Source organism: Phasianus colchicus, chromosome 7 (assembly GCF_987193195.1).
Source record: "Phasianus colchicus chromosome 7, bPhaCol1.hap1.1, whole genome shotgun sequence".
NCBI classification, from domain to species: Eukaryota; Metazoa; Chordata; class Aves; order Galliformes; family Phasianidae; genus Phasianus; species Phasianus colchicus.
Genome location: NC_143442.1, coordinates 16,117,247 through 16,136,043, shown reverse-complemented (window position 1 = coordinate 16,136,043; position 18,797 = coordinate 16,117,247). Strand labels below are relative to the sequence as shown.

General features: G+C 35.9%; 1 protein-coding gene across 5 annotated transcripts in view; it reads right to left on the bottom strand.

The window, feature by feature from the left end:
* The window catches only part of SLC4A10 (solute carrier family 4 member 10), a 189,254-nt gene that overhangs the window by 8,970 nt on the left and 161,487 nt on the right, over positions 1-18,797 (bottom strand). For all 5 annotated transcript variants that reach the window (XM_090143851.1, XM_090143852.1, XM_090143850.1 and 2 more), the window contains 8 exons: positions 10,789-10,894; positions 8,204-8,365; positions 7,848-7,961; positions 7,294-7,455; positions 4,868-5,119; positions 3,516-3,584; positions 2,929-3,102; positions 2,184-2,306 (listed from right to left, as the gene is read on the bottom strand). In XM_090143851.1, the coding sequence (XP_089999977.1) occupies positions 2,184-2,306; positions 2,929-3,102; positions 3,516-3,584; positions 4,868-5,119; positions 7,294-7,455; positions 7,848-7,961; positions 8,204-8,365; positions 10,789-10,894 (1,162 nt within the window). The remainder of the gene's footprint in view (positions 1-2,183; positions 2,307-2,928; positions 3,103-3,515; positions 3,585-4,867; positions 5,120-7,293; positions 7,456-7,847; positions 7,962-8,203; positions 8,366-10,788; positions 10,895-18,797) is intronic.

Here is an 18,797-nt window from a genome sequence, read left to right as displayed (position 1 = left end):
ATCCTGCCCTATACTGTTGCACTGTTGTGTGTGTGAGCATGGCAGTCACACAAGAACTGCCTGTTCTTTTTTCCCTTTATTAGATGGCTTGGTAACAATTTACCCTGGTGTTTAGTGAAAAGTGTGACTTAAAGTGACATTGGCTTTCCCAAGAAGAGAAGCATGTCATTCCCTGGCCAGCCACCCAAAACCTGACAAATCTCACACACATTAGTAAACTGGCATCAGCTGGAAGTATCAAGGTGATTTTCCCGTTTCCTCCATGTTTTACTACTACAGCTATTTTAAAAGTTGTGATTCTTTTTTCCTCCAAATGGGAGAAGTCACTTTTGTTCATTCTGGTCTCAAAAAGACTTGATTACATCAAATTGCTGACAAAGGAAGATTTGTGAGATGGAGGCAAAAAAAATATCCACTATAAACATAGAAAGCCTTGGAAAAACACGGCCTAAAAATATAAAAACAACTTAAGTGATGAAGTTAGTATCCAATGAAGTATCAGATCTTGTCAACTATATTTCTGAATATTCTTGTGGGTAGAATACTTCTATTTTTAAAAGCCGTGTGATAGCAACTCTCCAATTAATTCCTTAGGCTACATGTCAGAAGTTTTATTACTAGTTAATTTTGTCATTTCCAGGCTTCACAGCTTCATAAGTTTTTGACAGTTGAACAGTTTTAATAATAGCTTCAAATATTTAGAAATGCCAAAATATGTAAAAATAGCCTCTCGAAACAGACAGTGAATGAAATAAAGTAACACCAATAGATTTTCCCAGTTTTGTTTTACGATGCCATCTTACCAAGTATGAGAAGGAAAATGACATATAACCAAAACATAAGAGTAACAAATTTTTCCAATAACCAGACCCAAAAGAAGAGAGATACCTTAGTTACTTTTGGTTACTGTGAATTGTTATGAAAGCTAAATACTGTGATGAAAAAACAGGTTTTTTTTAAATTATTATTTATATAGTTCAAAGGAGAAAAAGAAAATGTGCATTTGAACTTCACCCTAGTATCTTTGCAGGCATGTACTAAATAGTAAATAGTAACCATGTCATGTATTACCCAGGTAGAACTTTTTCCCCAAATGAATTCTGTTAAAGTACATTACATGCATCAAAGAAACCAAAGTTACATTCTCCAAATTACAGTTGAGGCAGTGAGTTGTCAAGGGTCACAAAAGAATGCAAAAGGGAGAAAAAATTAGTCCTCATGACAGTGTTCAACTTATTAGCTCATGTCCTATTTCTGTAAACTAACTTAGCAAGGGGAATCCTTACACATACATTTTCACTGGTCTCAGATACCTCATGGCTTTCCTGAAGATAAATTGCTGATTTATCCATTCACATTATCTAGTTCTTGCAGTACACTTGTACCACCAAAATTTCAGGCCTCATGGGTCCCAGGCCTTTGTAGAGGTCTTCAGGGTAACTTAGAAATTGTGTGCAAAAAAGTACCCAGAGCAATGAAATTACCACAGCCTTCCAAGACAACATTAGAACAGCCTAGACCTTTGCCTCCTCATGCTACAACCACCTTACATCATACTGGGGCACGACACACAACTGACATTTAAAAGAACCAGGCACTGACAAATTCCTACAACCACTCCCATGGTTACTGCTTCTCCATCAAGACCTGTCCTTCATTTATTTGGACCTATGACTTAGGAGCACAATCCTAATGCCCCCTAACAGCTGGCATCAATCAGGTAGATATGAATACTGTCAACAAAGGAGAAAGCTTCCCCTACACAGGAAGTGACTTTATATTCCCTCAGCTTTACACGATATTCAAACAAGCAACTCAAGAAGCACGTTCTAGGGGAAAATGATATCAGATGCAAAACTGATTAGAAAACTGAAGTCAGAAGTCTGAAGATTTGATTAATAGGGTAAGCAAAGTCACCGATGTTTTTTTCCACTAGAAAGTGGAAGTAAATGGTTTCTGCAGTGGCAGAAGGGAAATGCTCATCCAAAGTATAGCAAATCTACTTGTTGCATTGAATATGTCTTCATTACAGAATTTTTCTCCAATTGTCTAAAGGAGATACTGGTAACATGTCACAAAAAAACCAAAAACCTAACCAAACAAACAGAAAACAACAAAACCATAGAACCAATGAAACCACCATCCCAAAACAAAAAGAACACACATCTGAAACCAGGACCCACCTCTTTCTCAGCATCTTCTAGTTTCTTTTTCTTGCTCTCAGGCATCAAATCATCTAACCAACTGAGCTCCCGTTTAGTGAAAAAAAAATCCATGAGTTTTCGGACAAATACCAAAGCTAAGACCTGTAATGATATTTATTCAAAGAATTAGGAAATTAAACAAACAAAACTGACAGTTATACTTCCAAAAGTCACCACAGTTTTCAGCTGGAATGTTATTGTTCATACTGGACAGGCCAACACCTGGACTTCCTTTATTTGGAATTAGTGCGAATTGAAGCATTTCACAATGATGGAAGTTCAGTAGATATCTTTTATTTCACACTGGTGAAATAGTCAAGAAAACATCAGTTAACCAGCTGGACAGATTTTTATTTCCAGCAAGGCATAGAAACAAAGTTCCTCTATGCAATAAACAGTCTTCCTTAATAAGTAACCGTTCTTTTGTAAAACAGGTACAATTAAGCACTACTCCTTAAACAAAAGCATCAGATCGATTTTTAAAATTTAAACGAATTTTCTTTAAGGAAATATAGTAGGGCCATCCACAGCTATAAACTAAGTGCAACCTAGACTCAAATTTGAGTTCATATACGTAACTTTATTTACATAACAAACTGACCTTGCACACTGAATCAAAGCAATATTGTAATTACCCATCCGCAACTAAATTTTTTTTTCAATAATGATTACCCAAAACTAAAAAGAAAATGAGGTTTTAGGGGAAATAGAAAATATTCCATACCATCATGGGAAAGACAATAGCAGCTCTTGAAACCTTTATAATCCACAGGAGTACAAGACAACTCAGCTGAATTACGGTGAAGAGATGGACTTTTCTAAGAGGAACATGCCTTAGATAAATAAAATCTGGCTGATGCTTTGCAGGCATCCAGAATAATTTTATCCTGTCAAAAAGCTGAAAGAGATGTTTTTAAAAATTTGCATCAAAACATGCTGATATTTACAGACTACATAAGATAGCATGGCTATCCTAAGAATCGTGTTTGTTATTATAAACATAAAAACTGCAGAAGTTCAAGTAGTTCAAGCACAGAAAGAAACTACCACAGTTACAATCATAAGTGATGAATCTATGTGAGTCCAACAGTGGACATGCAGTGAAATAAGCACCTAACAAAAATATGGAGCACAGTGCCTAAAGGAAATACCCTAGTTAGAGAGAATCCATTCTCCTTTTTAAGTGAGTTATTTCAAGAATTTAAGGCTGGCAACATTCCTTTAAGATCATATTAAAAAGAATAAAATAATCAAATAAATTTAGCTCCACATTTAATAGTATGTAATACATACTTCTTGAATGCATTTTACCTGAATTCCCTTTAGAGATGAAGCACCCATGTAAAGGAATACTCCATAAAGTACAGGCATAGGGATAAACTGCACAAAAAAAAAAAAAAAAAAAAAAAACAAGCAGAGAAAGGGAAGAACACATTAAATAGAATTTTAAAATATTAAATGCTAAGCAGTTGAAATTCAATGTGCCATATGCCTGCATTAATCAGACAGGTTGTAAACTCAGATTCCCTCAATTACAAATTAATAATGATACTCATAGTACAAAGCAAAAGACGAATCTGGCTCTGCAGTTTTATTTTCCTTTCATGGCCAAAACTGAGGCCAACATACTTTATTCACTATTAATAAAATTAACAGAACTGCAAGAAAAATGTGTGTGTTAGATTCATACTTAAATATTTTATTTAAAGGACTGCTCAAGAGGGTCTGAATAGTAGAATTATAATCCTCAAAAATGATACACACAAAATATTTCATAAGTAGTCAATGGAAAATTTCTGTACTGTAAGCATTTAAAAATGGTGGATGACTTCCGTGGAATGGCATGGAAAAGAGCACTTAAAATATTCAGACACTCTGTATGAAGTGCATAGGTTACAAAATATTTCCTTAGATAAGTGTCTTTTTTATATACATAATGCATAAAACTTGTCTAGTTTGCTTTCACTAATTATTACATACATTATGATGTATGTAACAAAATACTGCACAAGTTCTAAAGGCTTCCTCCCTTCACTGTGACAGTGTGCAAGTCTAAATTCTGATTTTACTGAAGCCAATGGCAGTACTTACTGATTTCTCTGTGATCTGAAAATTCTTAAAAATATTATGTATATAGATATTATATAAGCATGTGACTAGATATCCAGTTTCAGGACACTGGTGAGCAGCAAAGGGCATGCTGACAGCATGAGATAATTTTTCAGTTCATGCCAAGTAATTAACCACAAAAAGTCTACTGCAACTGTGGAAATATTTTTTAAATTAGCTAGTAATCACAACATGCTTTAAAATTATTTGAAGACATTTACTTAATGATACAGCTCAGCCAGGCTGGCTCATGATAATATTTGCCTTGAGCCCAAAGTACAGAGAAAAGATAGATCTTAATACGTTACAGGTCAATGGTAGAATTTATTTTGACTTCAGTAAGACCAGACTTTTATTACAGGGCTTCACTACACAAAAGTTACGTGTCCCAAGCTGTTTTATTATGCAAAATTAGAATTCCACTTTAGATTATCATTGTGAAACATGATAGTAACATGCCTTTACTTAAAAGACATTAAGTAATATAGTAACAACAGTGAAATGTTCTGCGCAGTGCATTATTATTTAGCATTTCCTTATTTCCCCCAAATTACCTTCAGAATACTTGTCAAAAAGACAGATGAGCCCATAAGTACAAAAATCATGAGCCCTGTGACTCTTTGCTCCCGGATTCCAAGAAATTTCGGCTGTTCCCCTGGAGCAGAACACTCTGATTCCAGTTTTAAGCTGTTCACATGAGAAATAGAGAGAACAGTGGCTGCAACAAACCACGGCAACCCCATAATGGAACACACTCCAAGCATGACTGCCACCATGAGTAAGTCGAGATGGTATCCACACCCTTTCTGTTTAAGAGGAAGAAGAAAAAAAAAAAAAGATATAAAATGACACCTGCATTAAGGAGAACACTCCTGGAAGGCATTCCTAATGAACAGCTAGAAATGATTTAAAATTCTGTGACTTATAGCAAAAAATCACCTTCTTCTAAGTGGTATCCAGGCTGGGGCAGTAGTGGAGGTAAACCGGTTATCTAAGGGGATTTCCTGAGTTCCTGCTTTTTTTGTTTGTTAGTCACATTCCTGTTATCAGTAAGTGTATGTATCATGAGTCCAAAACAATTCTGTGCCCCAATAATAAGCAGCAATTTATCTCATTTATAAATGAGATAATAGCAAGAAAATGAAAGATACAGACATTTTTCCAGTTTAACTACATTTCATCTCTTAATAACATTGGATGCTAGTGTGCAGACTATCCAACTGCACAGCCAACTTTCCTTGCAAATTTGAAAATTGCTGTTGATCTGCATCAAACTTGGTCATACAAATGTTTGTTACATAGCTGGAAAGAACATTTATATTCTGATTTAATAAAGCTCCTGAAATGCCATTTAGCTGCAAGCTATTTTTCCTTTCAAAAGTCAGGTAATGTTTTATCTCCACAAAATTCTGCAATATGGCATCAAATCCAATGTCGTGGTCTGATGAAGCAGCGACGTTCATGCAAACAATAATATGTTGAACCAAACTTTGCCTGCAAACCCATGCAAATGCCTTTTGACATAAAAAAAGTAACTAAACTAAACTTGGAAAGGTTTGCTACAGAGACTGCCAAAAACTGAAATGCAGAATTTGCTATGGGAAGTATATAAAAAGAGGGGGGAAACGAGCTGGAAGCAAACAAGTCATTTCTTTCTGAAGACAACTTTTTTTTTTTTTTTTCTAAAATGGGAAGTGTCTGGGTTTATGAAAATGTAAGTAACATGAAAATGCCATCTTATTTACTTACATTATTTGAAAAGGGGAATTCATATAAAATAAAGAAAATTTTAAAAATGTAACTCCAGCCACCTTCCCTGACTCCTCCAAAGCACTTAAGTCTTATTTCAAAGACATATCTTAAACTCAGAGCTGCATCAAACAAAGGTATTAGTTACATGCACAACGCACTCAAAGAGCTTAATTCTAAATCCTAAGAGAGACACCTTTTTTTACCTTCTGACACATTTATAAGGAATGTATCTGCTAATGCATACAGAATCTGAGAGCATTTCCTCACATTCATACATGATCTGAGGAACCTGACATATGGGAAGAAAAGGAAGCATAGCAACAGGTGATGCTACACCAGACCCCAGCAAAACTAAAACGCAGCAAGACAAGGGGGCAGCCAGGAGGACCATCTGACTCCCAGATGCCAGTGCTGAAAAAACACATTCCAAAGCTTGGCAGCAAATTCCTGCATCTGTCAAGTTAACCACATGCAATGCTATGGATTGACATGAAGAGCCAGGCTGACAAAGAGGGCAAAAAAAGAACATATCAAATGTCACAATCATCCAAGAAGAGGCAGTGCAGAGTGAAGGTTGCAAATGCATTTGCTAAAGCAACTTGGGATTGGATTCCTGCTTATTAAAACTATGTCAAAAAAAAGCCTAAGCTTGCTGCATATACATGTACAGAAACCTGCTGCTAGATTTTGCCCAACAGTTTTTCAGAGGGGTGATGTCCCTTTTTCTCTCTCCATCTGTAGGCAACTAAAGTGTTAGAGAACTGAGCAAGAAGTTATCCTATGTTTGAAGAACCCATTGTGCCTCTAAAGTTCAGTTTTATTCTCTTTTATTTAAAAGGAAGAGCAAACAAACAACAAAAAAATCCCATATTACAGAATGCCCCCAGTCTTTCAAAAACCCGTTCTGCAGAACACCACTATCAATATCTGAAGAGGCAACTAATGTGCTTAAGGAAATGATTAACTTCCTGATTTTTCTCTTGAGATGAGCTGGTATCATACTACAAATAAAGCACTGAAGATAACACTTTCTTGATTCAGAACCTCTGTTCCAAATCACACCAGTAAAGACTTTTCTAAGGTCAAAGACAGAGGACATAGGTACCACATGGACAAATAGGAAAAAAGTATAACAATATAAAGGAGAGCTATATAAAATAAATGAGCATCCTTGAGTAGATGAAGTTACATGATTGAAAATGACAATGAAAAGAATTTGATGGAATACCTTTAGTTTATGCTCTTTTCTATTTATAATGACAGCTGTAATCTGCTGGTCCATAAAAATAAGGATAGTACAAAGCAGGGCTGGAATTACAGCAGCTATCACTGTCCACCAAGGATTAGGCCCCAGAGGAGTAATAAACCATCCACGATCATCTCTGGTGGGCTACAAAAAGAAAACCATGCATGGCCAGTCAGAACTCTAAGGACTATGTACACAAGAACACAGAAAAACATTTCTAAAATTCAATTTTCTTTAAAATGAATAAATAATCTCTCTATATAAAACAACAGAAAAACGCTAGACTTCCTATAATATAAAGGTGACAAAGCATATGTAATATAATCATCTGGTATATTGCAGACTCAGGTGTATTTGGAAAGAGAGCCACTAAGTTACACAGGTCATTATTCAGAGCAGTTGTTTAGCACTCAGTGAGCACAACAAATTCACGTACTTCCTGACAATAAAAGCATTATAAAATTACTAGAAAATTACTGTAGTGCACTAATATTTTTTTCAAAATAATCAGGCAGTGCAACTTATCATCAAATTACCTTAAAAGCATTTGGAACTTGAAGTTTTGGTGATGGGATCCCAATGGCATAGTCAATTAAAACCATGGACAAAATAGTGAGAAAGACAGCGAAATCGCTGACAACAGATCGTACCTATCAGGAGAAACAACAATTTTAACCACACCACTTACATGATTTAGAACCAACTAGGACTTATTTCTCTTCAGAGTTCCATTTTTTGCTTACAGATAAAAATATTTATTCTAGTTCAAATTTTTAACAGATGACAGATAATAGTGTCCACTTTACCAGCAATAAACTGAATTTGCAAAACAAATGCAATTCATGCTTGCACGTAACTAACCACAACTTCTGAATTAAACAATGGGACACACCTTTGTTGGGAAGTATCGGCTAGTTTTGAACTGCTTCAGTGTGGATGATAGAGTTACTGTAGAAAAAAATAAGATGACAGACCAGAAAAGGACATCTGGAACATAAGGACCATGGTGACCACAGGCTCGTCCAACAAATTCTCCATGAAGTTTTTTACATTCCTATCAGAGAGAACAAAGTAGTATTGTTCTGAAAAATATCCATGCTTATTCTGGTACTTTCTTTCTAATTCCTTTCCTAAGTTGCAAGTAAACTAGGCTTGTGTTTAGAAATATTAAAATCTAGTATTTCTATCTGATCTCAAAAGTATTTCCAAAAAGCCTCAAAAGAATCACAATTTTTAGCCACTTTAGATGATAGAGTCACTAAGACATAACATAAATAATTAATATAAAACTAGATTTATTTAAAATAGAACATGTACATATATTTATTTTCTGCCTCAAACACAGATTTGCACTTCCCAATTTGAAAGTTTGGAAGAAAAAAAAAACAAGAGAAAGGCCACTCCTGATACATCCACAAGAAATGACTTTTTGTTTTAGCTCTACAGGCGAAGCAATTGATAGAAAAGCTACTTCGAATGTACACTATTAGCTTAAAACGAGACCAATACGTTTAATACCACACGAGGGCAGCACATTCCACAAATTACCTTTTGCTTTAAAAAAGTGATCGGGCAAAACACAGCAAAATCCAAACTCTGTATTAATTTTACTGAATGTAATTTAAGATCAACCATGCAGGTGCAGTAGAAAACATTTCTAGTAATTCTCCAATAGCATCCTTAGCTGCTACACTTCTTCCAAGGAGACAAGCTAAGGAATAGAGAGCAGCTATAAAAATTTCCTTCTCCTTACTCAACCCCTCCACATATTAAGCAAAAAGAAACACAACATCCAGCAACTCCAGACAGCAATACCCTGCCAAATCAGGATCTTTTTGTTCCAAACATACTGGGTCACTGTGGCTTGCCATGTTATGAGAAACTTAGTCTTTGAACAAAGGGCTGACTTGAAAAAAAATCCATAGTTTCTATTTGAAGATTTGAAGGTATTAAGATAAAAGTATATCTATAGTAGGACACTTCAAATAAACATGATGTGGTTTTGATTGATGAAATAGGTTATAGATGTGTTAACACAGGGAGGCTGACCAAATTTTTAAAGATAACTTTTTTATTGCATTTCAACAGGAGAATTGAAGTTTCCTGATGATGCAACAGAAATGAACATATGAAAGTATGAAAAAAAGAGTATTTCTTTGACAACTATAGAGATTCATGGGTAAAGATGGCCAGTTACACTGATACCCATCTAAACTCAAGTTTTTTGTAATAAGCTTTTGAGAAGTTTTAAAGGGCTTTATATAATGCAGCTGGTCTTTTACATTTATAGTTAAAACAAAATCTGTTATTTTAAATCTCTTCAGCTGCAAATGTACTCTGAAAAACACTGTCAGAGATCTGAGAAAGTGAGAGGAGGAGTCTGCCCCTGCACAGATGCTCTTTGAGTGTGCTGCATTTTTGGGAATATTCATTCTAGTTTGCTGGAATTCCTCAGGCCAGCAGTTCTCAAATTTCTCCCTGCTGTTACCACACCAACAGAGTTGAGGAGCAGCCTTTTCTATTAAGGCATAACAGTCATGGAAGGCAGCTCTTGCTTAACTCATGATAGGAAGACATGAGTTCTTCTGCATTTTTGCCTTAGAAAGAAAAAGTGAGGTGATTGACTGGATTGGGTTTAAGCACTTCATTTGATTATGCTTACAATAAGGTTTTGGTTTTTTTTTTTTGTTATTATTAATTTATTGAGATAGAGAGAACTTTCAGTTCTAACATCTCCTTGGCTTTACAATGAAATGCTACCTTTGTGAGAAAAACTGGTAGCCAGACCTCAATATGACATTTTAATCAAACTGCGAAGTTATTTTAATGAATGATAATCTTTACTAGTAAATCCTTTAAATATAGAAAAAGGTGCAATTTGTAGAAATAACGTATCTCTGAGAACATATTGTTTTTAGCTTATTCCTGTCTTTCCACTCAGAGAACTAATTCATATAAAAACGATATATATAACACTCAGGACCTAGATAAGAGAAAAATTTGGCCACTGAACAGAAACATTGCAAAATGGCTCCCCTTCCTCTCCTTCATAGCCTGAACAGCTGGAAGAATGTTTTTGGGGAAGTAAATGCTCCTGAACTCTTTCTACACAAGAGAACTTTGGTTTCGCCATCTGGCAGAATTTAGGACAAACCTGTTATCATTTGACATGTTTAGACTTAATCTCAGTCAAACTCTTGTACTAGCGTGTCAAGGAGTTTCTAAAGCAGGGCACAGAATGAGCATACTTGCGTTAACGTGTACTACCAAAGACTGCATAATGATCTAGCAAAATGTGTGCAAAAAGAGATAATTCTAGAAAGTCTATGTTAACCTCTTTTTAGTTAAGTATATTATACACTTTGAACAAATAGGATCAGAAAAAACAGTACTTTTTCTATTTATATACTGTATTAAGGACAGATGGAATCATTCATGCTTATGCCCTTACTCACTAAGTTCCAGTATTTCACTTACTGACACAGTTAGGTTCCCCCATGGCACATCAGATGCAGATATATTGTAGTCCTGCCAGTATCGTAAGGTTTTATTGCTAGGATGCTCTGGTTCCACACAATTGCATCTGAAATGACAAAATAGTATCTTTTCCTTAGTAACAAAAGATGTACCAAATGGATCCAAATTATCAACATTATGACAAATTAGAATTGTGCTCCACTTTGCCATGTAATTTTAGTTTAAACGAATTCAGTAAATGCATGCTCTGAAGCAGTTTGGAGTTCAGTAGCTAGTGCTATTACTGGAGTAAAAGTTGCTGTGAGGTGCATATGCATATATAGTACGTAATGTGTTTAACATATTTAAACTACTGTCCATAGCATGTTTTCCACCTATTTTCCTCCTATTCTGATGCTTCTGAGTGCAGTTTTTAAATACTGAGAATGTGCCAGTCCTACTCCACTCCCCTCCTACATGGGGATTAGACACTGTGCACAGCTCCAAGCTGATACACTTCCCAAAAGCAAACTGTCTCTACTGTTTCATTTTCTTTATCGCAGTGCCTTAGCAAGAACACCAGACTAAGTGCCCAGTCAACTGCCAGAGCTCTGCAAGATCACCAGCACCAAAGGCACTGTGAACTTGTGTCTATTGTTTTTCCTCTCCCTACAGCTATGTTAAAAGCATGCTTTTCATTTTAAATTGTGTATTTTAACATGCAAAACATGAAGAGGCAGAGTGGGAGGACAGTACTGCAAAGAGGCAATTTGAAGAAAAAATTAAGTCTTTTAAGCCTCTGAAGGAACTGAGGGAGGCTTTTCCTTTGACAGAGACTTCAAAATATGCAGAATACTCTGCAGGTTCCAAGATGTCAAGTGTGCTTTGCAGTTCTCTTTAAGTTAATCCTACTTCAAAAATCTGTAGTACTATCTACTCTGCTAGTATTTTAACACACTTATGATAGCTGCAATTAAGTACTGCATTTCCTTTCATGATTCTCAGTCACTGGGTAAAGGATAAAATCTGATGATATAGCAGAGAACCATTAAGCACACATTAGTGTCTCATCACTTTTCTCATTTAGCTAAAATATCATTCTTTTTTCTGCAGACATCTTTCCACAAATCCAGGAGGACGATTCCTATATAAACTTGTAAAATTTTCTATACATAGAATTCTGTCATCTACATTTTGACTACAAAATAGTGCTATTGTATTTCCATTACAATACTATACATGTGACAAAATAGCTGCATTTAATATCTGTATACAGAGAGATGCAGGTTTTCTGTGTGCAACTCCTTGCTTTTATTTTAAATGCAGTTATTTATAAAGAAAGAAAAACCCTTTACAGCCCATGGACAAAAAACAAATAACTAAATAAAGCAATGGCATTCAGAAAAACAGAGGGCCTGAACCAAAAGCCACTGCAGTAGACTGGATCTTTCAAACAGACAATATGCTTTGGATCAGGCCCCAAGTGCAGAATAGATGCATGTTCAATGCGTAGTTTTAAATATTACAAAATAGGTTAAATGAAGTGCATCTCTAGCAGTGAGCTAAGGTAGCATAATAAGTCAATAAATGGTACGTCTGCATTATTACAAGAGAGTATTTGATGTTCATGCAACAATACAAGTGTGGCTATTTCAGGTTACTATTGTTTCCTGTGAGCACAGGAGCTCCCTGCCCCTGAGGTCCACCGCTGATCGCAGACAGGCCAGACGCTGGGCGATGGCCCATTGAGGTTTGATTACAGTAGGCCAAGGTAACGTGGGCTGTTCAATCACAGTCACTTCTTCCTCACTAGAAGGGAAGACTGTGCATGTCACCAACACTATATGGCATAGCTATACTTGCTGCAAACTGCAAATTTACATTTAGGTAAGTCTCACAATTGAAGGTATAGTTCAAAACAGCTCAAGTAATTCAACTTCAGATGAGATCATCCTCTTGCTTATTGCTAGATCAGTACCACTTTCCTTCTTCAGAGTTTTCAAGTCTGGGCTATACCAAGTTTCATGGGCATTTACCAGCAGCAGTTCATTCATCATCAAGTACAGTAACTTGAGCAAACTCTGTCCATAATGACCAAAAACTTTACCTTGAATCTAGCTACTGCCAATACATGTAATTCTGTAATGATGAATATTTCCCAAAACAACTGACCTACAAAAAGAAACTCATACCAGAAAAGTAAGGTTTTCAAAAGTTTTAATCTCTTTTACTTTTTACTCTAATGGAGAGGTCAGCTCTCAGGAGAAAAATATACTGAATTGTTAACACAAACACATATTTCTATTTTTTGATCCTTATTATTCAAAAGGCTGATAAGTAAATACATATTGGCTCTTGAAGGTTCCAGTGTGCTTAAATCCTTGTAAAACTGTTTAAAGTGCTGAACAATTGCCAACTGCAGATCTATAGCAATGGACTAGAGACTACATATAAAGCTGTAAGCAACATACTCAGGTTCAAATAGACCAGGAACAACACAAAACATTTCCATGCTGTTTAGTGATAAGGAGTCAGTAATCACCTTTGCTATGGTAAAAGATAGGGAATGATTCTGGCCTTAAATGAATTATAATGGCCCTAAACTGCTAGATGGAAAAATAAGCATGGTAAGGAGTCTTTACTGTCTTTACATCTTCTACAGTGCTCAAGCAAATCAGGATGAGGAAGACAAGGACTTAAGCTAAACTTCTTCCCTTCTGTGTCCTCACATCCTCCTTACATTTCCCATTTTTCCCAGCAATTTTTGCTTTTGTTTCTTAAGTTATTTATTTTTAACTTGAGGCAGCCATTGTAACTTTACTATGCACAAAATTTTCAACATCTTAATCTGTTATCAATGAGCAGAGATAGGATTTAACAACAGAAGCTTCAGGTCATCTCAGATAACTAGCAGTGTTCTTCATTGTTCCCTAAAAGAAACAGTTAATACTATCACTATTAGCACCAAAAAGATGGCCTGTATGACTAATACAGGTTAGCAGATTATATTATATAAAAAGTTCTTCTCTTTTTTGTAGATCAGCAATAAAATTTAAACATCATTGTCATTCAGCAACTAGTCAGATGAAAGATTCTAGAATAAAACCACTCAATTCTGACTGTTTAACAAAAAAAAACCAAAAACTTGCTCCCTAGGCTTGTCTACTTGATTGAAATTAACATAGGTGTGGTTCAAGAATCCCTCTCATTTCCACCTCTCATCCCAATTCTTGAAGTTCTTTATTCTCCATGTGTTTATGAAGCTCCTAAGCCCACCACGTGCATCCTCCTACCCACACAGTGCAGCATGGTGCTTGCTCATTCTGCTGCCATCACAGACAATATCAAATGTTCAAACAAGAGTCCTTCACAGTGTTTTCCTGAGTAAATAAAAAATGCTCAACTGGTGCAACTCCTTTGGAAGACTCAGTCATTCCCATGCAACTGTCAATTTATAGTATTTTGTTTTCAAGGCTGGGAAGCGCTAACTACTAACAATTTTATTCAAGTTGCAAGGCTCAATTTACAGAGATCCTATTTTTCCCACATGCACATACCATAAGCTACACATATTAATATTAGATAAGACTTTGCTCTATAAAAGGTGCAACTGCACTTTCTTCGCAATTAGCTAATGTACCATTTCCCCTTTGTAGAAGAGGAAAATATTTTTGAGCTTGCTTTAGAAAGATAATGAGATTTGCTTAATTTGAATATTTATATTATAAAAAAAGCAGGCAAGTATGACGAATACACTACAAAATGTGCTTGTTTAAATAATATGTGTCATTGAATATCAGAACACATATTTGGTAATGAGTAGGAAGATTTTATCCTAAGAAACAAACTCTGCTTTACAAATACACTGCGCATTAATCACATAACGGACAGAATAAGAACACAGTAAGAAACGGAAGATAAATCACTAATTTCATTTTAAAAGCAAACTACTGGAATGTGCACATCAGGCTTGCTAACACTGCATTTAAAAGACTGAAGACAAGTCCAGTGTTATAATGCCATGCATGTTTATATTGTCTCCAAATACATACTATTTTTACATGAGTCTTATGAGCACTGAAGAGTCCTTCTGTTTGTCTAACATCTGCTACACAAAAGCCACAACAGCATCACACTCGCATACCCTGCTGCCCCATATGTACAACACCTGTAGATCTGTGGCACTGTATTCACATATTCCTTCTCATGTCAGCATTCATAATGATGAAACTAAAGTCTCAGTGGAGGAGAGACTGGAAGCAAAATAATTAATACTGATGGGAAATGGTCTTGTCAGTTAATTTCTATTCTCAGTATCATGAAATCCTTTCAAAGCACAGCTGTCAGGGCAAGATGAAATTATTTTCTTCATTTATTAATGAGATCTGCCATCCTGATTAAGACTATTGAGTCATTAAGTTAAGTAGTCTGTCTCTGACAATCACAAACATGAGTAGACATCAAGTATATTCCATAAATTTTGAAGTATATAGAATTTAGTTGGAGAAGTTGAAGAGGAAAACAGAAAAGCCTAGAAAAGTATCTAGATAACTCCACATCACTTCATACACATAAACAGAAACATGTATCTACATCAGACATCTGATATTACAGTGAAGAAATCACAAAGAATTTGGTTTCTATGAATAGTGTGTAAGAAGAAGATTGCCCCTCTAAGTGGAAAGTCTAGAAAACAGATTTATAATCAATACTGTAGTTTTGTTAGCCAAGCTTGTCTCTCATAAAGGCTGCTCTATCACCTGCCTGGTGCAGAGTGCAGACTATGCGCTTGTAAAAATATTATGCTATACATAGACTTCATCAGGAAGAAAGTCAGTGTTATTACGTGGGACGTTTCTTGTTTTGATATTTCATTTGAAAGCTTTCATTCAGAAATAATGCCAGGTTGTAATCTCACCCCACTTCCATATTGGGGAAAAATAATAATAAAATCAATCAATACCTAAAGAGATACACGTGCTATGTGGTCAGCTTAATTCTTGATTGTTCAAGCATAGCATACCTATAAATATACTCTAACAAAACTATACAAGGATTGCATGCAAACTTTTCTAGATTAAGACTACACTGTACAGAGAAGCTATTTGTTGTGGAGAATTGCTTAAAAAAAAGGAGATCCTGTTTCAAAGCAGAAGGAATAGATAATAGGAAAGAATGAAGCATTTACTAAGCTTAATAGAGAAATAAAATAAAGTGAGTTAGTTGGATTTGAGCAGAGAAAGGGAAGTTCTGGAATAAATGCAATAAATAAATAAATTTATGGATTCCAAGGCTTGCCAAGAAAAAAAGAGAGCCAGCAGTTAAATGATGGCAATTGAATGGCTCTAGGAATAAGAGGGATATTCTATAGGTCCCATCTGAAGTACAATGTGTGCACCTGGATCCCCAGCACAAAAAAATATAAATATGTGGAGCTTTTGGAATGGGTCCAGAGAAGGGCCACAGAGATGATCAGAAACATCTCTTTCCTACAAAGACAGGCTGGGCTTCTTCAGCCTGGAGAAGAGAAGGCTCTGAGGAGACCTCATTATTAGCTCCCTTTAAGTACTGGAAGGTTGCAAACAGAAGACAAATCAACTTTTTACATGGGTAGATAGTGATAGTACAATGGGGAACCATTTTAAACTAAAAAGAGAGATTTAGCAAACATGTCAGTGAAAATTTTTCATTGAAGTGAGGAGCTGGAACATGCTGCCCAGAGAAGCTGGGAATACCCCATCCTTGGAAGTGCTCAAGAGCGAGGTTGGATGGGGCTGTGGGCAACCTGATCTAATGCCTGACTCTGGTTGGCAACCCTGCCTGTGATAGCAGGGCTGGAACTAGATCTTTGAAGTCCCTTACAATCCAAGCCGTTCTATAATTGTATTCTATGACTCTCGGGGAAAGAAACTGGGTATATAGCACAGTTACTTAACTGTAGGGGGAAAAAAATATCTATAGAGAATGGGTGAAGAAAATCTATATTCATATCTGAGTTCAAAGAAATCATTACATAAAGTGGAATTCCATTATATGCTGGGGATCTTAAAGAGAAATTATGTGCTTAGAATCACTAACCATGCATTGGAGCTGCAACTCAAGGAAGACAGATACAAAATAACAATGTAAATGCATTATTATGGCATGCAAATTAAGTTGCAAACATATAATGAAATATTTAAAACTTGTTTGTGCAAAGATTGGTATGCACAAAGCTAATCTTCACAATGACTTCTGGAAGCAATGGTTTCTGTAGCCTGCAAAAGATACTGAGATTGACGTGATCTTGGCTCCTTCATTATATAAGAGTGGGATTTTCTACTCCTAATTCTTAAGTGCATGTCAATACCAAGACAGATTGTAATATGCATATTACTATGCCAAAAAAATCACTTTAAAATTATTCAATGTAATCTGTTAATAATTGAGTAACTTCTGGTAAAGAATTATTAAAATAACACAAATTTATCCCTGTAGAAAAAAAAAAAAAGATTAATAAAAAAAATAGAAGGTATAGAAAGTCCAAGGTCTAAGCAACTTCAGCTAGAGAAATAATTTATGTTCTGTGTTCAAAGACAACTACTGTAACATGCTTGCCCTTTAGAGAGCACTAGATTTCTTTTCTAAATCCTTTTCCTTTCATCCAAGATCTTCAAACCACACAATTGTAGGGGGTCTCCTTTCCTAGTAAAATGTGATATCCTAACATTTAAAGTACACATTAAAACTGATGTGTATGAGTGTTCCAGACTGAATTCACAAACTGGAGATACGTTTGCTGCAGAAGTAGGAAAAAGCAGGAGGAGGAGAGCACAGAAATAAAAGAGTTGCTATGCCAACCTACAAATGCTAATGGCATGACAAATACAAAAAGGTCACAGAGAAAACAAGAGAAAAAAGGAAGGGAAAATCCAGATCAAAAAGTGCATGCATTTCATACAGAAATATGTATTTAAATTCCTTCAAAACTGTGTTTTAAAAAGAAAAAAAATGTACCACAGCAGTACACTTAAAATCACATCGCCTTTTCCTTTTGATTTATTTCTAAAATGCTTTATTATCTATATCCTAAAGACTGTGTTCAAAAAATAAATAAATGAAAAAAAATCAGATTTTCCAGAAAGAATACTTGAATATCAAGGCCAACATTTTAACACAAAATAACAAAAAAGTATAATAAAGCAAATAAGTGCATTAGAACTAGTTCTGTGGTAATCAGGCCATGAAACAACAGATACCTTTTTGAGATAGAATTTTGTAACAACCTCAAATATACATCATAAAATGGCTTGGGTGAGAAGGAACATTAAAGACCACCTAGTTCTAACCCCATGAAGTGGACAAGATTGTCACCAACCAACTCTGGCTGCCTTGAGCACCTCCAGGGATGGGGCACCCACAGCTTTTTTGGGCAGCCTGTGTCACTGCCTTACTATTTCCCTCTAAATTCTAACCTACATCTCCCCTCTTTCAGTTTAAAGCCATTCCCCCTTGTCCTATCAGTATTAGTCTATGCAAAAAGTTGGTTTCTCTCCTGATTATAAGCTCCTTTTAAGTACTGGAAGGCAGCAATGGGGTCCTCCCAGGACCCCATTCATCAGGCTGAAGAAGTCCAGTTCCCTCACATCTTTGTATGAGAGGTACTCCAGCCCTCTGATCACCTTTGTGGCCCTTCTCTAACCTGCTCTAACAGCTCCACATCTTTCCTGTGCTGGGGGCTCCAGGCCTGGATGCACTCCAAAAAGGGTCTCATGAGAGTAGAGGGGGACAATCACTTCTCTCTCCCTGCAGGTCATGCCTTTTTTGATGCAGCCTGAGGTGCAGTTCAGGGCTTCAAGAGTACACTGCTGGCTCTTAAATGTAAGTAGAAATACAGTTGTTTATATAAAAACTCCTGCAATAGAGTAAAAATAAATTGCCCTATTGCCCTTTAATGTCTGTAAGTTCCTTTAGTGTAGAGTCAAACAAACATAGCCTTCCTCTTTTCAGCTGCCTGTGGGGACAGGACAAGGGGAAAAAGCCATAAACTG